General features: G+C 48.0%; 1 protein-coding gene across 1 annotated transcript in view; it reads right to left on the minus strand.

The window, feature by feature from the left end:
* LOC142311404 (protein-glutamine gamma-glutamyltransferase 5-like) overlaps positions 1–25,802 on the minus strand; it is a 145,083-nt gene that overhangs the window by 79,192 nt on the left and 40,089 nt on the right. Inside the window, exon 4 of the mRNA XM_075349793.1 lies at positions 4,116–4,234. Within this exon, the coding sequence (XP_075205908.1) occupies positions 4,116–4,234 (119 nt within the window). The remainder of the gene's footprint in view (positions 1–4,115; positions 4,235–25,802) is intronic.

The following is a 25,802-nucleotide window of genomic DNA, read 5'->3' on the forward strand; positions in this document are numbered from 1 at the left end:
CTGGGTTTTAGGGGCAGCATCAGGGCCAGGTTGCTTGGGTGGGAGAGAGCGGAAACCGTGACCGTATACCGTTGCAACGTTAAAGTAAATGTGCCTCCCGTCTTGGGAAGAGTTTTTGATTAAAAATGTATATAATTTACCGTTTGTAATGTTATACCGTTTACCTTTTCAGAAAAACAAAAAGGAAAATAAAACCGGTGTTGGACAGGCAGCCCGAGGACGGTCTGCGTTTTGCTAAGGGGGAATGTGTCGCCCTGGGCAAGCCAGGGGACACAGATAACAACACACACGCACCCCACATTCCCTGCAGGTACACCAGCTAACCCAAAAATCCTTGTTGCCTTCCTCCAGAGGTTGATGATACACACCAGGGGGTGGGCCAGGCGGTTGGCTCCGCCCACCGAGGAGCTCACAACTCTGGAGGCAGGAAGAAACCAGGCAGTTGAGTCCAGGAGGAGGAACTGGAAGGAGTGAATCCCAGGCAGGGCAAGAGTGAAGGAGTAGTCTAGACAGGGTTAGAAAAAACAGCTAAGTGGAAGAAAAGGAGGAAAGCAGGAGAAGTGACAGAGGAGAAAGAAGCCTGAAGGGTCCAGCTTTGTGAGGGCCAGATCAGCAAGGTCAGCAGACAGTGGTGAAGATCTGCAGTGGGACTGTCTGGAGGTTGCTGGAAGGGCCACGGAGGCTGTGTGTATCCGGGGGCCTGGAGCAGTATACAAAGGGCAGTCAGCACCAGAGCAGGGGCTTTCGGATCCCAGCAAGGCTTGGAGTCGCTGTAAATTGCTAAATCCGTTAGTGAAGGGGACGTAGATCCCCCAACAAGCAAGTCCTGATAGACGGCAAAGGTCCAACCACAACGGGGAAACACCGCCAAGGCACCAGTTTCCCAGGGCCGGCGCCTGCGGGCAAAGTGTGGAGCTCCTCCGGCACAGATTGCAGTCGGGGAGCGGGTAACCGGTGGGAATCCACCGCTACCAAACAGACATTTCAAAGGTGCAGTGAAGAGACCGTCACCGCTAACTGCAGGGAACCGCAGCACCGTGAACCGTCCGAGGGACCCGTCCAACCAGCCGTTTGTTTACCGAGAACTGTGTCGTGTTTACTGGCTGAGTGAGTACCTCAGTGCCGCAAGGCACAGCGCTGCCCCTGCGCCCCTGCACCCCACTGGGCCCCCGGGATCACCAACCCCTACCCACGGAGGGGCAACACAACAACTGGCTGCTCCGCATCACCATCCCCGGGATCCCCACATTGAGCAGCGGTGGTGAAATCACCACAACCGTGGGTGGCGTCACGAACTATAACAATCCCCACACCCAACCACAAACATCCCCCTTTCACTCACGGGCGAGGAGTGTCGCTCGAGAAACCCCGGGATCCGGCCCACAGCTCGAGCCACCAGGAGCAGCTGCCGGACCCGAGCAGAAGGGGTGAGCGCGGTGTGCTGACACCCTCCTCCCCGCCCACGACAAGTATTATACAATCAATTTAATCTTTGACATTCAGGACTTGTGCTGAGGTCATACCTATGTTCCCAGAAGGGGCGGGGCTTCAGCCAACAAAGCTGACACCAGACAGCAACATTTTTCTGTTGGCTGAGGCCCCGCCCCTTCTGGTCACATGGGTATGACCTCAGCACAGGTCCTGCAAGTCAAAAATTAAATCGATTGTATAACACATGCTAATTCTAACAGGGGCGGGGCCTCAGCCAACAGAAAAATGTTGCTTCCTGGTATCAGCTTTGTTGATTTTATTAAATCCTTTGAATCCTATCCTATCAATTTGAAGCAAAATCTTAAAAAACATGTTTTACAAAATTATTTGCAAACAATTTTTTATACTTTTTTAAAAATTAATTAGTTGAGCAGTCTACTTCAAGGAGACAGATATTAGCCCTAACAACAAAACTTAGGGTATAAAATAGTTAATTATGCAAATAAGTTAAAGTTTGAATAGCATTCTCAGACCTGGAACTTTTGATCTCACAATTTAGCAATGGAAGAGGCTCATGTATACTGTACTAACACACATGAACAATGCAACAGTCTGGCATCTGTTCCTATGTATACACCAAGAAATCATCAGCACTAGTCTTTTTGTGACGCCTTGGCAAAATCAGGGTGTCACAGAAGACTGCACCCCTCTGCCAGGTGCAGGATTCTCTCCTCTGGTCCTCCATCACAATCCCCATACTGGTACACAACACCAGCCATCAAAACCCTAGTCACCCCCACATGACAATAGAGACACACCAGTGGGCGGAGCCAAGTGGATGCCGACGCCCACCTAGGGGTTCTGAGGTGTGATGGGAGGGGACGGTTGACAGTTGGGAAGAGAGTTGACAGTTGAGTGGAGGAAGACAGTTGTGAGAAGAGGAGACTGAGGGACGGTGAACAGAGTAGTCAGGAGTTGGAGCTCCTGGGCTGCCGGACAACTTGACAATGGACTAGGTGGAAGTCAGTGGACAGGGCCACAGGCGACGGAGATCCGGTCGCAGGAAACCTTAAGTGGACTACGGCAGGGTTGTAGCCGTCCGGTGCAGACAGCGGGAATCCGGTCCGGAGCCGTGCACAGACAGGGTACCTGGACCCTAGGGCGAGGAACAGCTTTAAGCCCCTTTCCAATTAACCAGCCGGGGACAGGATTTCAGGTCTCGTTCCACAGGAGGCCCAGATAGAGCAAGACGGAAGCCCAATGAGGGGGATAGGGCCCCACAATTGCCTGCTAAGATCCAACGGGTCAGTTCTCACGGGCCACAGCTCCCAAAGGATAGTAACACCGCAGAGCAGACTTCCCCGTTTCATGCAGAGTAGTTTATACCAAGGACTTAAACATAACATGCAGGTGGAAGGGCCCCTGTTCTACCGTATCGGGATGCAGGATCCGAGCACACCCTCCGGAGGCTGCTGGCTACTGGTCATTTACTATCTGGACTCTGTGTCAAGTTATTTCAGAACTGTGAGTACACCAGCACCATCGGGTCGAACGCTGCTGACTGCACTCCGTAACACCATCCCACCTGTATAGGGGCCCTGGGACAACACCTCCCCTACCTGTGGAGGGGATAACATCCACCTGCCCCACTCCATTGGTCCCGGGCATCACCAACAATCACCGCACGCCACGCGTGACGTCACTGAAAAACCTCCCCTATAGATATAAACTCCCCCCTTTTTCACTTGCAGGCGACGGACGGGTGCTCGGGCCCGGGTCTGGCTTCCCCTCGAGCCACCGCAACGACCCCAGATCCGATCGTCTCGAGCAGCCCCCTCTCCCTGCTGCGGTCTGTTCCCCCTGCCTGCAAAATTTCCATGGGTATTTATCTAACCTCCATATTAAGGGGTACTTTGCACATTGCGACATCGCTAGCATCGGCTAGCGATGCCAAGCGTGATAGTACCCGCCCCCGTTGCACATGCGATATCTTGTGATAGCTGCCGTAGAGAACATTATCGCTACGGCAGCTTCACACGCACTTACCTGCCCTGCGACATCGCTCTGGCCGGTGATCCGCCTCCTTCCTAAGGGGGCGGGTCGTGCGGCGTCACAGCGACGTCACATGGCAGGCGGCCAATAGAAGCAGAGGGGCGGAGATGAGCGGGACATAAACATCCCGCCCACCTCCTTCCTTCCGCATAGCCGGTGGAGGCAGGTAAGGAGATGTTCCTCGCTCCTGCGGCTTCACACACAACGATGTGTGCTGCCGCAGGAATGAGGAACAACATCGTATCTCCTATTGGTCCGACATTATGAAAATGACTGACACAGATCACCGATTTTCGATGCTTTTGCGATAATTTATCGGCGCATCTAGGCGTTGCGACGTCGTTACCGGCGCCGGATGTGCGTCACTTTTAATTTTACCCCGACGATATCGCAGTAGCGATGTCACAGCGTGCAAAGTACCCCTAAGTCTGGTCCTTTTCACCTAAGGGCATGACGTTTTATGATTTATTTAAATATATTACAGTACTATGTACAACGTCAGCCAAACTGATGTCTATTATAACTATGGAGGTTGGTAAGGACAACATGACCATTATCACCCAGGACATTCAGACCTTTCCCATCTGGTCCCTGGTGTTTGAACCCCAAATATAATGACGACAGCACGATACCTGTCCAAAGTTCCATGGTGTGGTAAGAATAAAGTCCTTGCTTCCCTGGTATAATAAACCATATTCATTCATCACGTATTCTTGTCTAAAATCTTCATCTCCCAGAAAGACATCATCATCTGGGAAGGAAAATAAATAAATTTAGCGTTAGATACAATTTGTCTTGTAACAAGTGTACAAGCTAGTTATGTACTGTAGGTGTTCATCTTACCAGCCTCTGAAGAATTATGAATATCTTGATTTTAAAATAGTTACTTCCTATGTCTAGAAACTAAAATATATAGTTACCATTATTGATCATTAAAGGGAATCTGTCACCAGATTTTTGATAAATAATCTGAGTGCAACATCATGTAGGGGCAGTGATCCTCATTCCAGTGACACATCATCACTTATTCAAGAACAATATAGAAAAAAAAAATTCAGGGTGTTTCCGTGCGTCGGAGGTGTGACCAGGAGTGAAGAGGGGTGAGCTGAATACCTCCCTTTGTGTGCACATCATCACTTATTGGTATGCTTGTTGAAATGTTGATAAAATCACTTTTCTACCAGTTCTCTGATTACTGACCTGTATAATCTCACCCACACCACTTAATAGTTTTTTGGGTAGACTGTTGTCACACTCCCCGGGTCCCCTGCGCTGCTCCCCGGCTCACCTGTCACGCTCCCTGGCTCCCCTGCCTCGCTTCCCGGTTCCTCGGTCCGGTCACCGCCGCTCCCCTGCTCTCCAGCATCCATTGCCGGCGCGTCCCCGGCGTCCTGGTCCCCGCTCCCGGCGCCCGTCGGCTTCTCAGCCCCAGCCCGGCTCTGCTGCTTCCTCCTCTCAGCTTCCTGCTCTGGCTTCTGGCACTCGGGCCGCGCGCATGCGCATTAGGGCGCGCGCGCGGTCATTGACCCTTTCTTAAAGGGCCAGCGTCCATTAACAGGAAATGAAGCACACAGGTACAGGGTATAAAGGGGTTTAATGTCCAAGTGGGCGGGGCCTGATCTTCGTGTTTCTCAAGCTAGGAGTCAGGTCTCCTTGTGTTCCTGTGAGATACTCACCTCTCTCTCTTCTAGAGCCTAGCCTGCCTCGCCATCCGGTCCTGCCGAATCCCGAACCCCGAACGCTGCCTATCTGCCATCCTGACAGTCCGTACCATCTCGGATCCCTGCGGTGACCCGTCATCTCGCTCCAAAGGTTCCGGACCCCGCCTGACATCTTCTCGGCTTCCGAACCTGAGCTCCGTCACCCGGACTACCATCAGTGACTCCGTGGTCCCAGGGACTTCTCCGTTATACTCTTGTGCACGGACTGTTCTGCTGCCTATAGTGCTCCAGCTACCGGACCCCTTACCATCATCAAGGAGTTCGGCCCAGTGGATCCACCTCCTGGGTCTGCCCGTCCACCTGGCCCTAACAGTAAGATCAGGCCATGGATCCCGCTGAAGCACTAGCAGCCGTACAGGAGGAACTCCAACGCCAGCGTGAGACTCAGACCTGCATGCTGCAATTCATGTCTTCTGTGGACGCCCGCCTGAACACGCTACAAGCGGCAGTTACGTCTTCAGCATCCCGGGCTTCCACTAGTCAATCCACGGCTCCAGCTCCCGTGGCGACTTCTTCGGATGCTTCCAGACTTCGTTTGGCCTCACCACCCCGGTACGCCGGAGACCCCAAGACCTGCAGGGGATTCATAAACCAATGCCCCCTCCATTTCACGCAGCTGCCGCATTTGTTTGCCTCCGACCAAGCCAAGGTCGCCTTCATCATGTCCCATCTAGAGGGTGAGGCACTGGTGTGGATGAACCCCTTGTGGGAGAAGGGGGATCCTGTGACCACGAACATCCAGGAGTTCCTGCAGGCATTCTGTGGCACCTTTGACGAGCCCGGACGCGCCTCCGCGTCTGCTTCCTCTCTTCTCCGGTTACGTCAGGGGACTCTGACGGTGGGTCAATACGCAATCCGGTTTCGCACCTTGGCTTCGGAACTTGGGTGGAACAACGAGGCCCTAACCGCCGCCTTCTGGGAAGGACTCTCGGGGCGAATTAAAGATGAGCTGGCGGGTCGTGACGTACCATCCACCCTGGATGCCCTGATTACCCTAGCGACTCGAGTGGACATTCGCTTTCAGGAGCGATCCAAGGAAGTGTCCCGTGAGAGACGTCCGGTACGGCATTCCTCTCCTCCGCAGAAGCCCTCCGTACTTCAGTCAATGGCATCTGGGGCCCCCGTCCACGAGCCCATGCAGATCGACCGAGTGCGGCAGTCTGAACAACGTCGAGCCGAGCGGCTCGCCAAGGGCCTCTGCTTTTACTGCGGAGAGGGCACACACCTGCTACACTCCTGTCCAGAGAGGCCGGGAAACTCCAAAGCCTAGGGTTGGTAGGAGAGGCCACCCTAGGTGCTGGGACTCTCTCAGACCCGGTTACGTGGACTGTGCAAGTGACAACGGGAGAGACGCGGTTCACGGCTGAGGCGTACCTCGATTCTGGGGCCGCAGGCAATTTCATCCAGCAGGCCACGGTGGACAAGTACCAGGTGCCGGTTACTCCACTCGACAAGCCCCTAGTGATTGCCTCTGTGGATGGGAGACCCCTCTCTGACACCATCTCCTGGATCACCAGGCCGGTCGAACTGCGTATCGGTGCCCTGCACACCGAGAACATCGCTCTCTACGTCCTCCCACACATGTCCCATCAAATCTTGCTGGGACTTCCCTGGTTACGGACACACGAACCAACAGTCAGCTGGGGCACTTGTGAAATCACCCGATGGGGCTCTTCGTGCCATGATAAATGTCTGAAGACCATACAACCCATCCGACGACCTCTGGTTCCAGAGAACCTACCGGGACTGCCCTCGGCCTATTGGTCCTTCGCGGATGTCTTTGATAAGAAGGAATCTGAGGTTCTTCCGCCACATCGTCCTTACGATTGTGCCATCGACCTGCTCCCGGGAACAACACCACCTCGAGGACGGATATATCCATTGTCTCCAGCCGAAACAAGGGCCATGTCTACTTACATCACAGAGAGCCTTGCAAGGGGATTCATTCGGAGATCCTCCTCTCCTGCTGGAGCAGGCTTCTTCTTCGTGAAGAAGAAAGAAGGCGACTTACGCCCATGTATAGACTACCGGGGATTAAACCAAATCACCGTGAAAAACAAGTACCCTCTGCCGCTCATCCCCGAATTGTTTGACCGGCTTAGAGGAGCTCGTGTGTTTACCAAGTTGGATCTTCGGGGTGCCTACAACCTAGTCCGCATCCGCTCTGGGGACGAGTGGAAGACCGCGTTCAATACTCGCGATGGACACTATGAATACTGCGTGATGCCCTTCGGCCTGTGTAACGCACCAGCAGTCTTTCAAGAATTGGTGAACGACGTTTTCCGGGACCTTCTCTACGTCTGTGTGGTGGTGTATCTGGATGATATCCTTGTCTTCTCTCCGGACCTCCAGACCCACAGAGAGAACGTGCAGCTGGTTCTACAAAGACTCAGAGAGAATCGTCTGTACGCCAAGTACGAGAAGTGTGTCTTTGAGCAGTCTTCTCTCCCCTTCCTGGGTTACATCATCTCCGATACCGGACTGCAGATGGATCCAAAGAAGGTCTCCTCCATTCTCAACTGGCCTCCTCCTTCTGGACTGAAGGCAATCCAACGCTTTCTGGGATTCGCCAACTATTACCGTCAGTTCATCCCTCACTTCTCTGCTCTGACGGCTCCTCTCTCCGCCTTGACCAAGAAGGAGGCTAACCCAAAGGACTGGTCACCTGCGGCCGACGCCGCGTTTGGCTCTCTGAAGCGGGCATTTGCCTCCTCTCCTGTACTCCACCGTCCGGAGTTAAACCGCCAGTTCACCTTGGAGGTGGATGCCTCCTCCTCGGGAGCCGGAGCAGTGCTCATGCAGAAGTCCTCCTCCGGGAAGATGGTGACTTGCGGTTTCTTCTCCAAGAGCTTCTCAGCGCCTGAACGCAACTACACCATCGGAGACCGAGAGCTATTGGCAGTCAAACTGGCTCTGGAGGAATGGCGCTACCTTCTGGAAGGAGCAGTGTACCCCGTGATCATTTACACGGACCACAAGAACCTAGAATACCTGCGGTCCGCTCAGCGATTGAACCCACGGCAAGCCAGGTGGTCCTTGTTCTTTGCCAGGTTCGATTTCCAACTCCATTTCCGACCCGCGGACAAGAATGTACGCGCTGATGCCTTGTCCAGGTCTTTCATGCCCATGGAGCAAGAGGAGGAGACATCCCAACCCATCATCTGTCCTAGTAAAATCATTCAGGTGGCCCCTGTCACCCTGGCCCAGATACCGCCCGGGAAGACCTATGTCTCTGAGACTGACAGGTAAAAAGTGTTACACTGGGGCCATGCCTCGAAAACAGCCGGTCATGCTGGTCAGAAGAGAACATGGAGTGCGATTGTACGTCATTACTGGTGGCCATCCCTTCGCACGGACGTCGCTGCTTTTGTCTCTGCCTGCTCCTCTTGTGCCAGGAACAAGACGCCCAAACACCTGCCATATGGCCGTCTGCTGCCTCTGCCTATACCCTCAATTCCGTGGCAACACATTGCGATGGACTTTATTACGGACTTGCCCCTGTCCTCCGGACACACAGTCATATGGGTCGTGGTGGATCGGTTCTCTAAAATGGCTCATTTCGTCCCTATGGCTGGACTGCCCTCTGCTCAGGAACTCGCGGACGCCTATATACATCACATCTTCCGCTTGCATGGCTTTCCATCACACATCGTGTCCGACAGAGGAACTCAGTTCACCTCCCGCTTCTGGAGGGCTCTCTGCAAACATCTGGGAGTGACTCTGGACTTTTCTTCTGCCTACCATCCTCAGTCTAATGGCCAAGTGGAAAGGGTCAATCAAATCTTGACCTCCTTCTTACGTCACTACGTCAACGCCCATCACGACGACTGGTCCACGCTTCTTCCATGGGCTGAATTCTCCCATAACCACCACGTCAGTGAGTCCTCCTCCAGCTCTCCCTTCCATGTCGTTTACGGACTTCAGCCCTCCGTCCCATTGCCTGTATCCCCTTCTTCGGATGTCCCTGCTGCTGATGCTGTAGCCCGTGACTTTGCAACCATTTGGGACTCTGTCAAGGCGTCCCTTGGACGTGCTTCCCTGCGGATGAAGAGACACGCAGACAAGAGACGTCTGGACCCTCCGTTTTTCTCTCCTGGAGATCTAGTCTGGCTTGCTTCCAAGTACGTCCGATTGAAGATACCATCCTACAAGCTGGGTCCTCGCTACATCGGGCCGTTTAAAGTCCTCAGCAAGATCAATGAGGTCTCCTACAAGCTACAGCTCCCGGCCACGATGAGGATACCCAACTCCTTCCATGTCTCCCTGCTCAAGCCGGTTGTCCTTGGTCCCTTCTCCGCTGCTGCCAGTTCGGCTCCTCCTCCTATTGCCGATGACGACATCTATGCGGTAAGAGATATAGTGGCCATGAAGACCGTACAGGGTCGACAGTTCTTCCTGGTGGACTGGGCAGGGTATGGCCCTGAGGATAGGTCCTGGGAGCCCCGGGAGAATGTGGGCACTCCGCTGATCCGTGCCTTCCTGTCCCGGTTGCGGAGAGGGGGGCGTGGGGGGGGGGTACTGTCACGCTCCCCGGGTCCCCTGCGCTGCTCCCCGGCTCACCTGTCACGCTCCCCAGCTCCCCTGCCTCGCTTCCCGGTTCCTCGGTCTGGTCACCACCGCTCCCCGCTCTCCAGCATCCATTGCCGGCGCGTCCCCGGCGTCCTGGTCCCCGCTCCCGGCGCCCGTCGGCTTCTCAGCCCCAGCCCGGCTCTGCTGCTTCCTCCTCTCAGCTTCCTGCTCTGGCTTCTGGCACTCGGGCCGCGCGCATGCGCATTAGGGCGCGTGCGCGGTCATTGACCCTTTCTTAAAGGGCCAGCGTCCATTAACAGGAAATGAAGCACACAGGTACAGGGTATAAAGGGGTTTAATGTCCAAGTGGGCGGGGCCTGATCTTCGTGTTTCTCAAGCTAGGAGTCAGGTTTCCTTGTGTTCCTGTGAGATACTCACCTCTCTCTCTTCTAGAGCCTAGCCTGCCTCGCCATCCGGTCCTGCCGAATCCCGAACCCCGAACGCTGCCTATCTGCCATCCTGACAGTCCGTACCATCTCGGATCCCTGCGGTGACCCGTCATCTCGCTCCAAAGGTTCAGGACCCCGCCTGACATCTTCTCGGCTTCCGAACCTGAGCTCCGTCACCCGGACTACCATCAGTGACTCCGTGGTCCCAGGGACTTCTCCGTTATACTCTTGTGCACGGACTGTTCTGCTGCCTATAGTGCTCCAGCTACCGGACCCCTTACCATCATCAAGGAGTTCGGCCCAGTGGATCCACCTCCTGGGTCTGCCCATCCACCTGGCCCTAACAACTGTATATAGGCAAAAAGCTGCCAATCAGAGAATGAGCTTGATTAGACTACTTGCAGTAGGTTTACTAGTCCTCTAGTGAAAAGATGCTGCTAAAAAAACAAACAAACAATTTTATCAAAAATACTCTAAGCAACTCAGAAAGTGATACATCACTGAAATCAGGGTCTCTGTCTCTACATCATGCCTTTCTTTGATTACGTAGCAAAAACTTTCTGACAGATAACTTGTAAAGGTTTAGTAATGATTATGGAAGTTATCCCCTATCCATAGAATTAAGTATAACAGTGATTGATCATATGCACTTCCACTGCATTCATTTCCACACAGGCAAAGAAATCAAACCATAGATCTACATAAATTAAGTTATGTGTAATAATAAGAAATGACACAGGAAAAAAGGATTGAACACATCAAGAAAAAGAAGAGAGGAGCAAAAAGCCATAGAAAGTCACGATACTAGGTGAAATCGATCGGTTATTAGAAAGCAATCCTACCACTTAGGGAAAAATAACATCAGCTGGTTCAACTGATTGCAGCCTTATTGTTGCAAAACCTACTGATGGCATTGGTTACAGAAGAATTTCTAAACTACTGAAGATTCAAGTGAGCACTGTTGGGGCCACAATCCTGAAGTGGAAAGAACATAATTTCACAATAAATCAGCCTCAGGCAGGTGCTCCCCACAAGATTTCAGACAAAGGAATGAAAAGAATTAGCAGAAGAGTTGTCAAAGAGTCAAGGACTAACTATGGAGAGCTACAGAAAGTAATGCATTCAACCTCCTCTAGTTCTTGACCAAGTTTGCACACACTGCAACAGGGATTTTGGCCCACTCCTCCATACAGATATTCTCCAGGTCTTTAGGGATTTGGGACTGTTGCTGGGCAACATTGAGTTTCAGCTCCTGCCAAAGAATTTCTATTGCGTTCAGTCCTGGAGACTGTCTAGGCCATTTCAGAGCTTTGGAATGCTTCTTATGGAGCCACTCTTTAATTGCCATGACTGTGTGTTCTGGGTCATTGTCATGCTAGAAGACCCAGCCACGACCCATCTTCAATGCTCTTACCGAGGGAAGGAAGTTTTTGGCCAAAATCCTGAAATATATGACCACATCCATCCTCCCTTCAAGGTGTTGTCGTCCTGTCCCCTTTGCAGGAAAGCACCCCCAAAGTATGATGTTTCCACCCCCATTCTTCAATGTTTGGTACAGTGTTCTTAGGGTTGTTCTCATCCTTCTTTTTCCTCCAAACACGGCTAGTGAAGTTGATACTAAATAGCTCTATTTTATTCTCATCTGACCACATGACCTTCTCCCATGCCACCTCTAGATTATCCAGATGGTCATTGGTGAACTTTAAATAGGCCTGGATGTGTTCTGGCGTGAGCAGGGGATCTTGTGAGCCCTGGATGAGTTTAATTCATGATTGCGTACTGTGTTACAAACGGTAAACTTTGAAACTATGGTTCCAGCTCTCAACAGGTCATTGACCAGGTCCTCTTGTGTAGTTCAGGTCTGATTCCTGACATTTCTCAGAATCAAACGTACCCCTCAAGGTGTGATCTTGCATGGAGCCCCAGCCAATGAAGATTGACAGTCATCTTGTGTTTTTCCATTTTCTAATAATTGCGCCAACAGTTGTTGCCTTCCAACCAAGCTGCTTGCCTATTTTCCTGTAGCCCATCCCAGCATTGTGAAGGTCTACAATTTTGTCCTCGTGTCCTAAGACAACTTTTTGGTCATAAGGCCGCTTTACACGCTACGATTTATCTGATGATATATCGTCGGGGGTCACAGTTTTCGTGACGCACTTCCGTCAGCGTTAGCAACGTCGTTGCATGTGACACCTACGTGCGACTCCGAACGATCGCAAACAGGGTGAAAATCGTTGATCGTTGACACGTCGTTCAGTTTCAAAATATTGTTCATCGTTTGGAACGCAGCAGACATATTGCTACGTTTGACACCCTGCCAACGATGAACAACATCCACACGACCGCCTTGGTCAAACAATATATCGCTGAACGATGTAGCGTTGTTTGTGAGATGTGTACGTGTGGCCGCTACAAAACGACCTATGAGTGATCTCGGCAAATCGTAACAATGATCTGTGCGTGTCACATCGCTAACGAGATTGCTAGCGATATCGTTGCATGTAAAGCAGCCTTTAGCCATGGTGGAGAGGTGGGAGTATGATTGCTTGAGTGTGTGGACAAATCTTTTTTATACAGGTATACAGGTAATGAGCTCACACGGGTGTACTTAATACAAGTAATGTAATGAGTGCAGAGTAGGAGGCTTCTAAGAGAAAAAATAACTAAAGATGAGCAAACCCGAAAACACCAAAAAATCGGTGTTCCGTGTTCGTACCAAACACAATCTTAACCAGAAACAGAGTTCAGAGTTTGGGTGATTTACGTATGAAAATCACTCACGCAAGCATTAGCACAGTGTGAACTGCTTGCAGTGTTTGACCGGGGATAATAACAGCATGATTGGCTGTAGTGTGCGCCAAAAAAAACACAAACAAAAAAACGGAAAAACCCTGCCTACCAGCTCCCATAAGTAAGCAATATTACCTTACTTTTATTTATAATTTCTTTGCGTATTTTACAATGTTATTGTTATTGTTTCATCGCTAAGGCAGTAACTTTTTACATTATTAGCAGCAATACAGCATCTTTCAGTAGTAATGGCAATTTTGAATTTTCCCTGTATCTTGTGAGCAGTGTCACCTTGTGGCCATTTGTGTTATTTATTTTTCCTCTTTTCTTGTAATTTTAATAACTTAATAAAATCTACCTCATATCCATTCTGGTCTCTAGTGCAATTTTTTCATGTTGGTACTTTATATATAGTGTTTGATCTAATATATTTTTGTCCGTGTTTATTCCCCCATATTTGATGTAATTTCCATAGTGTTATAGTGATTTATTTATTTTTTTACATAGTGGACATACTGTATATGCTGGCTGCATGTGGGTGGAGACTCAAACTGCCCAATTAGTAATTTCCTTTAAAGTTCAGGTCAAGTCTGGATCCCAAACTGAACTTTATCTAAAGTTGGGCTGCACCCTCCAAACCAAACTTCCACAGATTCACTCATCTCTAAAAATAACAGGTCTGTGAGAGCCAGAAGTGTTGCTGGTTGATAGGTGATTAAATACTTATTTCATGCAATAAAATGCAAACTAATTATTTAAAAATCATACAATGGGATTTTCTGGAATTTTTTTGGAGGATTCTGTCTGTCACAGTTGAAGTGTACCTACGCATGATAAAAAAAAAGACCTCTCCATACTTTGTATATATATTTTACATGTTTTTATCCCTTAGATACTAAACAAGTGATTGTTTGACAGCTTGTTCTTTACACTGCAATATATATAGTCTCATATGAAGCCCAATGAGAAGGAAGGGGTGTGGGTTGGGAGAAGGAAGGGGTGTGTGCTGGGGGAAGGGAGGCAATGGCTGCACAGGAAGGCATGGCACCAAGGATGATAGATGCATGTAAGGAGTTGAGTAGCAATAAGATCTGCTTTGCTACATGCAAATGTAGGCTATGTAACACAGCAGGCATCTGCCAAGTATAGTACATGCTCAGCTCCTGACCCCTCTTCGTACAAGTGTGCTGCCCCTGCAACAGTCAAACTGCTTGGATCCGGGGTTACTGTGGCTTGAGGGTTTCCGGACCAAGGGGCGTGCGGCCACTCCAATGTGAAGGGGTATTTACAGGGGATAAATGTTCGTGACGCCACCTGCGGGTTGCAGTAAGGGGAGTACCGTTACTGCCAATAGGAGTACCGGGGCTAATGGTGTGGGGGCAGCAAGGTGTCAGTCCCTCCCCGGGTAGGGATGGCCCTGGATAGTGGGGAAGGAGGTATGGTGATTGGGTGGCTTGGCCTTGAGATAGAAGGGTTCAGGGGTCAGGTTACTCACTGCGGTAGTCTTGGTGCTGGATTAGTTGGAAAATGCAGACACTCACGCAGATGGTAAACCAAAGTCTCAAGGTACCACAGTCTCTGCAGGGGGGGGGGGGCTCGTCCAGGTCCCACTCCCAACAGTGTCACTTGGTGAGTCCGGAGCCCTGTCTCCGTGCACAAAATTGTTTGTCCGCTGTGGCCCTTCGGCTTGAAGCTTTCGGGGCCCCACTACCCGTGTGTATGGCAGCTGTGCTCTTGATGGCTGGCACGTGGGATTTTAGTGGGTTGCATACTTTTGAGAACCCTATCCCCCGCGTTGTGCTGATGCCTTCAATCTCTGAGCTCTTGGGGAAAGTTCATAAAGAGACTATCCTCCACAGGTTAATTATCAAGGTAACTGAAGCTCTTCCCTGATCTAGGGTCCTGTACCCCGCCGTGCTCAGTACCGGTAAGGTAATTGGGCTTTCTGGTGCCGATAGTCTTCCTAGACTGCGTCCGTTACACTCCTGTCCAGTGTTCCTGATACCGGTTCCCGACTCCTGTGGTCCCGGACCACCGTCTGTGACCCAACCTGCTGCCTCCCTGGGAGCTATAACTCCCCAGCTCCTCACTCTTTGAGGGTTACAACTGAACTCCCTGTCTCCCCTCCCACCAGTCTGCCTGACCCCTAGGTGGGCGGCCGTGCTCCAACTTGACCAACCCACTGGTGTGACTATACAGGTCATGTCAGGTGTGAGGTGTGGTTGGGATTTGTAGTGCGGATGTTAGTGACACCATTGTTGGGAACCTGGAACCATGGGGGGGGTAGGCCCTGCACCCTGGTTGAGGATTGCAGTGCCCTGTGGCACCCTGATATATTCAGGGGTGCCACACATGCACAGAGTGTGACCTATTTGTACATCCCATGTTGGCAAGAGGTTAGACATTAAAGAGAATATGTTACCAACAGGTTTTTGTTACCTCATCTGAGAGCAGCTTGATGTAGGAAAAGAAATGCTAATTCTAATGATTTATCGCTTAGTTTACTAGGTGCAGCAGTTAACACACAATCAGTTTTTAGATGTAGCAAGTAGCAGAGCTCAACCCCGCCCACAACACAGTTTTAAATGTACATCGTGAATGGTTGAACCAGGTTGAACCAGGGCTCACCGAGATGTAGTCCAAACAATGTAAAGTTCCTGATGATAAAACACTCATATATGCAAATAACAGCACAAAGCCTAATAAGTGACACATCCCTGTAATCTGTCTCAACCCCAACCTCATGCTGACCCAAGTTTACATAGCAAAAACCTGTCAAATTCTATTTAAAGTGGGAAAGTAACCTATTTTTTCTCCATCTGACTGTAAGGGGTACTTTGCACGCTGCGACATCGCTAGCTGATTGTAGTGATGCCGAGCGCGATAGTCCCCGCCCCTGTCGCAGATGCGAACATTATCGCTACGGCAGCTTCACACGCACTTACCTGCTGCTGTGGCCTGAAGAAGCACAGTGTCCCTCTTCTTAGATACTTAGCCGTATGCAGGGCCCGCTTGTATTCCTGCAGCCTCGGGTTCTATTGTGCTACTTCGCCTTGGGAGTCTCTGGTGAGCCACGAGATATGGAATCGCCTGCTGTCCGAGTTTTACTGCTGGGCCTTTAGCACCCGACAGTCGAGGACCCCGGTGTCCTGATTCTTGCACTTGCTCCTGGAAAGCTTACACAACAGCTTTCTTACAGTCACTGTTCTCTTTTCTCGCCTCTCGTGTTCTGAGGTCCCTCTTCCTGTTTTTATGTCTAACCCCACCCCAGCCCATAATGCACAGGGAAGCTTGCCCCAACCAGCACTTGAGCTCCCCCTTCTGGCCTGAGTTAGGAAATGTTGTGTGAGATTGTACCTGACATGGAGATCTCCCCACTGCTTCCAGGCATAGCATTGCGACCCCGGTGAGGAGAATAACGCCACTGTGGCTCCCATGACCACTGGGGTGCCACACATGTGCCTTAATATTGTATTGTAATCCTTGGTATTTCGATTGACTCTTTCATTTCATATAAAGTGCAAATAATCCATTGCACTAGTTACCAGTATGTAGACAATATATGAAGAGATTGTGTTCCTCCAACATGGCACTGTCAGAGGACATTTTTAAAATATAAAAATAGCGACCTCAAATATTATCTACTTACTGAAAGTAAATACATGAGACATTCCCTTTAATTCCACTTTGTACTCAATAATACATTTGACTTTTGTACAAGGGAGCATAATTAATGACAATAAATTTTAACGGCAAACTGGAATGTAACCAAACTGCTCTTCCTTCTGCCTCATCCCTTTCCCTTTGTATTGAGTTGATCTTGGGTCTCATCCAAGATTTGCAATAACTGTAAAATCCACAAATGGAGAAATTGTGCCAAGTATCACTCTGCATGGCATATATTAAGACATGGAAAATATTCACTATAAACCTTTCTTCAGTGATTCCAGTACTAATCTCACATATTTTGCAGTGTTCCCACAGTATTTGATTTACCATAATTCTGCAATGTGGTGTAACTGCTCTGCAACACACACACACTAATATATATATATATATATATATATATATATATATACTTGCAGACAAAGATCATAGATGTGGGAACACTGGCTGATAAAATCAAACTGTATTAAACAAATTATAATAACTTACTTGGATTGAATAAAATTAACTCTTGTGGCTAAATATTAGATTAGTGGTTTGTCTCTTTTTGTTCCATGGTAAATGCAGTTATGGCTGAAAGTGTTGACACCCTTGAAATAGTTCCAGAAAATGAAATATTTCTACTATACAATTATTGTAATTACACATGTTTTGTTATATACTTTTATATTTGTATGTAGTCGAAGAGCAAATTGGAAATAAAACTCCAAAAATGTGCTGGACAAAATTAATGGCACCCTCAGCTTAATATTTTGTTGCACACCCTTTGGAATAAATACCTGCAATAATTTGCTTCCTATTACTAGGCATGAGTGGACCAGTGGAAATTCAGGTACACTTGGCTCAGCCAGACTTTAGTTGAAAGTTCAGTTCAGGACCCGAACTTGATCAAAGCCCATGAACCCCATATAAGTCACTGGGGACCCAAATATTGGTGCTGTAAAATGGCTGGAATATGGTCATAGTAAGGGCTAGGGGGCTGCAAAAGTAAGAAAAATAGGGGCATTTACCCTGCAAACAAATGTGGATAGGGAATATTTTTTTTACAAAATGATGATGGATCCCCTTTATTATTGATAATCAGCACAGGTAAAGCAGACAGCTGCAGGCTGCAAACCTCAGCTGTCTGCTTCAGGGTGACTGCTTCTCAAAAATAGAAGGGACCCGATGCCATTTTTTAAAATTATTCTAAGAGCAAATGTAGACACTACTAGGTACTGTATCCTGTCACGGATACAGGGCCTACCCCTAGGGACCTAGAAGCTCAATGCCAGTACCAATCAACACACATAACATCCCCAGTTACCTCACCCAGACAGGGATGACTGAATAGTTGGGGACCCAATGGATGGCCACCTAAGGGGGGAGCCAATCCAGTCCACTAGCCAACAACCCTGGGGGAGGAGAAGAGACAGTAGTAGTAGTGAGAGAGTGGAGGAGACGGACGTGTCTCAAGACGGGGTCGTGTAATGATGGCCTGACTGGTACAGGAGTGTGGTTGCCAGGGAGGGTACGACAAGATACCCCTGGAACCAAGGCACCGACGGGGCACAGGGCCCTAGGTTAGGTGAACGTTTTAAACTGCCTAGCAAATACCTGCATAGTGAGGGGACCTTCACGGACTTCACTGACCCAAGAATCCATGGGCACCAGCAGTAATGATTGAGCCAGGGACCGGAGCAGAACACCGACCCTACAGGGTTTACACTGCCCGCCGAATGGACGAGAGCCTGACAACTGACAGGAGGGGACTCCTAGACGCTCCAAGCCATAAATAAATAATTTAAAAAAACTGCATGGGATCCCCTATCTTTTTGATAACCAGACAAGCTAAATCAGACAGCTGAGGGTTATAGCCCGCAGCTGTCTGCTTTACCTGCTCTAATTATCAAAAAAGGAGACACCCCATGTCATTTTTTGTTATTGTCCACAGCAGCATACAACCATCTTCTGCATGCCGAAAACCTTGTTAATTGGCTGCACTGTAGCCTTTTAACAACATTTAACCTCTTCACGAGCAATGACGTACTGGTGTGTCATTGGTTTTGACGTGGTAATCACCACCAGCTGCTGCGGTGAGCCAGCGGCGATACCTACACATGTCTGCTAAATTGAACAGCAGACATGTGTGGCTAACAGGCGTGGGTAGATCCGCAATCCACCTGTGCCTGCTTGCCATTTGGATTGCAAATGGCACATACAAAATGTGAGCGCGATTTAAATGGCCGCGGTGGGGATCGCACCGTTCCCTGCTGCCATCAAAAGCCCTGTGACGTAATCATAGGTAGCCAATGGTTGACATGGCATTGACGGGTCATGTGATGACCCCTGATGCTATCTTAATGTAGTTTCTGTAAGAGCCGACAGAGTGGTGACTCTTGGGCCCGCAACACACATCCGTGCCTCCGGTACGTGTTTGGTACGTTTTTGCACATACCGGAGACACGGAGACACGTTGACCAATGTTACCCTATGGGTGATAATAGCACACACGCGTAAAATCACACGGAACATGTGTCCGTGTGATAAGTACGTGTGTGCATTTTCCCATACGGATGACATGTCCGTTTTTGGCCGTCAACACGCAGACACGGACGCGCTAAAGTCTATGGGTCCGTGCCTGCACGGACGGCACACGTAGCATGTCCATGTTCAGCACGTATCGTCCGTGTGCGTTTTTAATCCAAACATCAGCAACACTTGTTTTCAAGCTATCAGGTCAATTGTCAAATTGTCAAATGTTCTGATGTTTCAATTGGTGATGCACAAGGCTAAGGATGTTGTCAAAGGACGTTATGGTTATATGGCAGTATGCTTTAAATTTAGGTGGAAATTTGCGCATTTCTCCATAAAGAATATTAAAATGGCCATGCGTCTTCCTTAGCTTGACAAGGGGGTGGATCCACATCCTTTTTCAACAGGTGGTTCATATTCAAGCATATGTCTCCTAACCCCAAATCTCCTAGATATCAACCATAGCAAATACATGGTTGCTTCATTGGAGAGAGACATTTTGGAGTCAGTCTAATGAGTGGAAGAGCCTAAAAACAATGATTTGAAATGTTTTTAAACCTTATTCACCGATGAGGGACGGAAATTGACCAATTAACAACACCAGGATCTCATGATGAAGGATTAACAACATTATTTGGGTAAGAATGCGGACCTCTAAAAACGGACGGCACACGGATTGCATACGTACGTATTTTATTCCAATACGGACATTCCACACGTACACACGGAGAGCATACGCCATCACACGGATGTCATACGTACGGGAGAAACGCCCTTAAAAAACAGAACATGGACCCGAAAAACGGAACGTGAGACACGTACGTTTTTTATGCGGAAGTGTGTTTTTGGCCTTAAAGGAACACGGCATTTTTGTTGATCAGAGCTGTGCAGCTCTCATCAACAGAAATGAACAAGTGGTCAGACTGCTAATCCATAAAGTTCCGTAGGGTGACTAGTAAAATAAATAAAACATGTAAAAAAAAGTTTTAAAAAATATGAAAAAAAAAACAAAACCTAAAATTTCAAATCACCCCCCATTTGCCCTATAAAATAAAACAGTTAAAAAAAATTAAAAAATATACACATATTTAGTATTGCCGTGTTCAGAAACGCCCAATCTATCAAAATATAAAATCAATTAATCTGATCAGTACATGGTGTCGTGAGAAAAAAAACTTGAAATGTTTTTTGGTCGCTGCAATTTTTTTTTAAAATGCAATAACAGACGATCAAAACATGGCATATACACAAAAATGATACAATTAAAAATGTTAGCTCAAGAGGCAAAAAATAAGCCATCGCTGAGCCCTAGATCCCAAAAAATGAAAACGCTACGGGTTTTGGAAAATGGCGCCAAAAGCGCAATTTATTTTACAAACTTCTGATTTTTTTTTAGCAAAGAACAAAAACGAAAAACGTAAAATCGCCTTGAGGTGAAGGAGTTAATAGCAAACGAACAGCACCCAAACGCTGAACTCAAACACATAATTTTTTTTAAAAGACCCTGTTTGAGTTCAAGCCCTGGACACATGGTATTCTGCACGAACCCCAAACTTTACCATTGGGGTTCCTCATCTCTGCCTATAACCACCAACAAGCTTCTTACACCTATAAACTGAAATTTTTTACCACACTCGGAAACTGATCCAGGTCTTTCATATTTAAAGGGTGCCTTTTCCCAACAGCACTTAAAGGGAAGGTGTCGTAAAAAAAAATCAATAACTGAAAATATTTAAAGTATACATGTTTTAATGTTTTGTTTAAATATTATTATTTGCTTTTAATTGAGCAAAATATAAAAAAAATTAAAAAGTTTGATATTTTCCACTGTTAAACACTAGGGGGAGCAGCTGCTGAAATCCTACAGAAATCCCACTGTAGAAATAGCCTGGATTACAGCTGCAGTAAAGTGGGAAGAATCTGCTCTCCTGTGTGTGATGTCACAGCCCCCCCCCCTTTCTAATCTGAGTGTTTACAACAGATAACAGAGAATGAAGTGTAGGGGCACAGTGCAGAGCCATTTTGTTGGTGACCAGAAATGTCTAAAGTGTCACCAAGGATAGCAGGAGTATCACACAGGACAGGATTAGATACACAGCCCTGCATACAGTATCACACAGGATAGGATTAGATACACGTCTCAGCAGACAGTATCACACAGGACAGGATTAGATACATGGCTCAGCAGACAGTATCACACAGGATAGGATTAGATACATGGCTCAGCAGACAGTATCACACAGGAGAGGATTAGATACACAGCCCTACATACAGTATCACACAGGATAGGATTAGATACACGGCTCAGCAGACAGTATCACACAGGATAAGATTAGATACACAGCCCTACATACAGTATTACACAGGATATGATTAGATACATAGCTCAGCAGACAGTATCACACAGGATAGGATTAGATACACGGCTCAGCAGACAGTATCACACAGGAGAGGATTAGATACACGGCTCAGCAGACAGTATCACACAGGAGAGGATTAGATACACGGGTCAGCAGACAGTATCACACAGGAGAGGATTAGATACATGGCTCAGCAGACAGTATCAAACAGGATAGGATTAGATACACAGCTCAGCAGACAGTATCACACAGGAGAGGATTAGATACATGGCTTAGCAGACAGTATCACACAGGAGAGGATTAAATACACAGCCCAGCATACAGTATCACACAGGATAGGATTAGATACACGGCTCAGCAGACAGTATCACACAGGAGAGGATTAGATACACAGCTCAGCAGACAGAATCATACAGGAGAGGATTAGATACACAGCCCTGCATACAGTATCACTGGTTCACGCACAGGCCGACAGGTGGCAGGAGGAAGGGGGGAGGGGTTGAGCGGGGTTATTTTGGAGACGGTAGCAGAGGTGGTGATGGGGGAGGGGCGCCGGTACTCACATGCAGAGGCACACAATCACACAGCAGCGGCGGGCAGAGCGGGGACTGGGTAGAGCGGAGGGAGGGGGTGTCATTGAAGACGGTAACGGCAAGGGCTTGAGGCGGTGGCGGCAGCAGTAGCGGGGGGAGAGCGGAACTGGGTAGAGCGGAGGGAGGGGGTGTCATTGGAGACTGTAACGTTGGGGAGAGGGGAGGGTAGGCGGCCCATACTCACACATCCCGGCGGTTGACAGGGGTAAAGTGGAGCAAACAGCATAGCTGTGAGCTCCACAATGATGGCGCCGATCTTCTCCCTCTTCTGTGACCTGGACAGCCCAGGGGGCGCGTCCAGGTCACAGCAGACGCCTACTGTAACGTTACTAAATGGGGTCAGATCCCGACCACTGTTCTCTATGCACAGGGGCTGCCATAAAGGAGTGAGTAACTGTCGTTACACACACAGCAAATCCAGCATGGCCCCTAGTGCCTTCAGTAAAATTGGAATTAAATAAAAACTAAATAAGCAGTGATTTTAATTTTATATTAAAAATACTTGATTTCATAATCACTATTTTTAATACAAAAATAAAAAAATGCGACACCTTCCCTTTCCGTAGGGTGACTAGTAAAATAAATAAAACATGTAAAAAAAAGTTTTAAAAAATATGAAAAAAAAAACAAAACCTAAAATTTCAAATCACCCCCCATTTGCCCTATAAAATAAAACAGTTAAAAAAAATTAAAAAATATACACATATTTAGTATTGCCGTGTTCAGAAACGCCCAATCTATCAAAATATAAAATCAATTAATCTGATCAGTACATGGTGTCGTGAGAAAAAAAACTTGAAATGTTTTTTGGTCGCTGCAATTTTTTTTTAAAATGCAATAACAGACGATCAAAACATGGCATATACACAAAAATTATACAATTAAAAATGTTAGCTCAAGAGGCAAAAAATAAGCCATCGCTGAGCCCTAGATCCCAAAAAATGAAAACGCTACGGGTTTTGGAAAATGGCGCCAAAAGCGCAATTTATTTTACAAACTTCTGATTTTTTTTTAGCAAAGAACAAAAACGAAAAACGTAAAATCGCCTTGAGGTGAAGGAGTTAATAGCAAACGAACAGCACCCAAACGCTGAACTCAAACACATAATTTTTTTTAAAAGACCCTGTTTGAGTTCAAGCCCTGGACACATGGTATTCTGCACGAACCCCAAACTTTACCATTGGGGTTCCTCATCTCTGCCTATAACCACCAACAAGCTTCTTACACCTATAAACTGAAATTTTTTACCACACTCGGAAACTGATCCAGGTCTTTCATATTTAAAGGGTGCCTTTTCCCAACAGCACTTAAAGGGAAGGTGTCGTAAAAAAAAATCAATAACTGAAAATATTTAAAGTATACATGTTTTAATGTTTTGTTTAAATATTATTATTTGCTTTTAATTGAGCAAAATATAAAAAAAATTAAAAAGTTTGATATTTTCCACTGTTAAACACTAGGGGGAGCAGCTGCTGAAATCCTACAGAAATCCCACTGTAGAAATAGCCTGGATTACAGCTGCAGTAAAGTGGGAAGAATCTGCTCTCCTGTGTGTGATGTCACAGCCCCCCCCCTTTCTAATCTGAGTGTTTACAACAGATAACAGAGAATGAAGTGTAGGGGCACAGTGCAGAGCCATTTTGTTGGTGACCAGAAATGTCTAAAGTGTCACCAAGGATAGCAGGAGTATCACACAGGACAGGATTAGATACACAGCCCTGCATACAGTATCACACAGGATAGGATTAGATACACGTCTCAGCAGACAGTATCACACAGGACAGGATTAGATACATGGCTCAGCAGACAGTATCACACAGGATAGGATTAGATACATGGCTCAGCAGACAGTATCACACAGGAGAGGATTAGATACACAGCCCTACATACAGTATCACACAGGATAGGATTAGATACACGGCTCAGCAGACAGTATCACACAGGATAAGATTAGATACACAGCCCTACATACAGTATTACACAGGATATGATTAGATACATAGCTCAGCAGACAGTATCACACAGGATAGGATTAGATACACGGCTCAGCAGACAGTATCACACAGGAGAGGATTAGATACACGGCTCAGCAGACAGTATCACACAGGAGAGGATTAGATACACGGGTCAGCAGACAGTATCACACAGGAGAGGATTAGATACATGGCTCAGCAGACAGTATCAAACAGGATAGGATTAGATACACAGCTCAGCAGACAGTATCACACAGGAGAGGATTAGATACATGGCTTAGCAGACAGTATCACACAGGAGAGGATTAAATACACAGCCCAGCATACAGTATCACACAGGATAGGATTAGATACACGGCTCAGCAGACAGTATCACACAGGAGAGGATTAGATACACAGCTCAGCAGACAGAATCATACAGGAGAGGATTAGATACACAGCCCTGCATACAGTATCACTGGTTCACGCACAGGCCGACAGGTGGCAGGAGGAAGGGGGGAGGGGTTGAGCGGGGTTATTTTGGAGACGGTAGCAGAGGTGGTGATGGGGGAGGGGCGCCGGTACTCACATGCAGAGGCACACAATCACACAGCAGCGGCGGGCAGAGCGGGGACTGGGTAGAGCGGAGGGAGGGGGTGTCATTGAAGACGGTAACGGCAAGGGCTTGAGGCGGTGGCGGCAGCAGTAGCGGGGGGAGAGCGGAACTGGGTAGAGCGGAGGGAGGGGGTGTCATTGGAGACTGTAACGTTGGGGAGAGGGGAGGGTAGGCGGCCCATACTCACACATCCCGGCGGTTGACAGGGGTAAAGTGGAGCAAACAGCATAGCTGTGAGCTCCACAATGATGGCGCCGATCTTCTCCCTCTTCTGTGACCTGGACAGCCCAGGGGGCGCGTCCAGGTCACAGCAGACGCCTACTGTAACGTTACTAAATGGGGTCAGATCCCGACCACTGTTCTCTATGCACAGGGGCTGCCATAAAGGAGTGAGTAACTGTCGTTACACACACAGCAAATCCAGCATGGCCCCTAGTGCCTTCAGTAAAATTGGAATTAAATAAAAACTAAATAAGCAGTGATTTTAATTTTATATTAAAAATACTTGATTTCATAATCACTATTTTTAATACAAAAATAAAAAAATGCGACACCTTCCCTTTAAGATCTCTCCCAGATGTTCAATGAGATTTACAGTAGATCAGGACTCATTGCTGCCACTTCAGAATTCTATAGCACTTTGTTTCCATTCATTTCTAAGTGCTTTTTGAAGTATGTTTGTAGTCACTGTCCTGCTGGAAGACCCATGACCTAGGACGTGAACCCAGCTTTCTGACACTGGGCAATACATTGCAACCCAAAATCCTTTGGTAATCTTCAGTTTTCATGCTGCCTTGCACACAGTCAAGGCATCCAGGCTCAGAGATACCACATGTACCACATCATATCATATATCAGACGACATCATATATATAGTGTGAGGTAGCGCGGTCGGCTGCGCAGCAGAAGACACGGGATCCAGGCATATAGGTTCACAGCACACGGTGTTTAATGTCCAAACAAAAATCCACAGCAATATACATGTCTCTCCAGCAGAGACTCAGGGAGTTGTGATCACTCCCTCACACCCGGCACACCTGCCCCTCGTTCCTGTTTCCATTTAACCCTTCCTTCAGCCTGTAGGGAAACAGCATTAACCCTAGAGTGGATTTACTTTCTATCATGGAGTGAGCACAACCGGGGCGAGAC

This window comes from Anomaloglossus baeobatrachus, chromosome 5 (assembly GCF_048569485.1).
Source record: "Anomaloglossus baeobatrachus isolate aAnoBae1 chromosome 5, aAnoBae1.hap1, whole genome shotgun sequence".
NCBI classification, from domain to species: Eukaryota; Metazoa; Chordata; class Amphibia; order Anura; family Aromobatidae; genus Anomaloglossus; species Anomaloglossus baeobatrachus.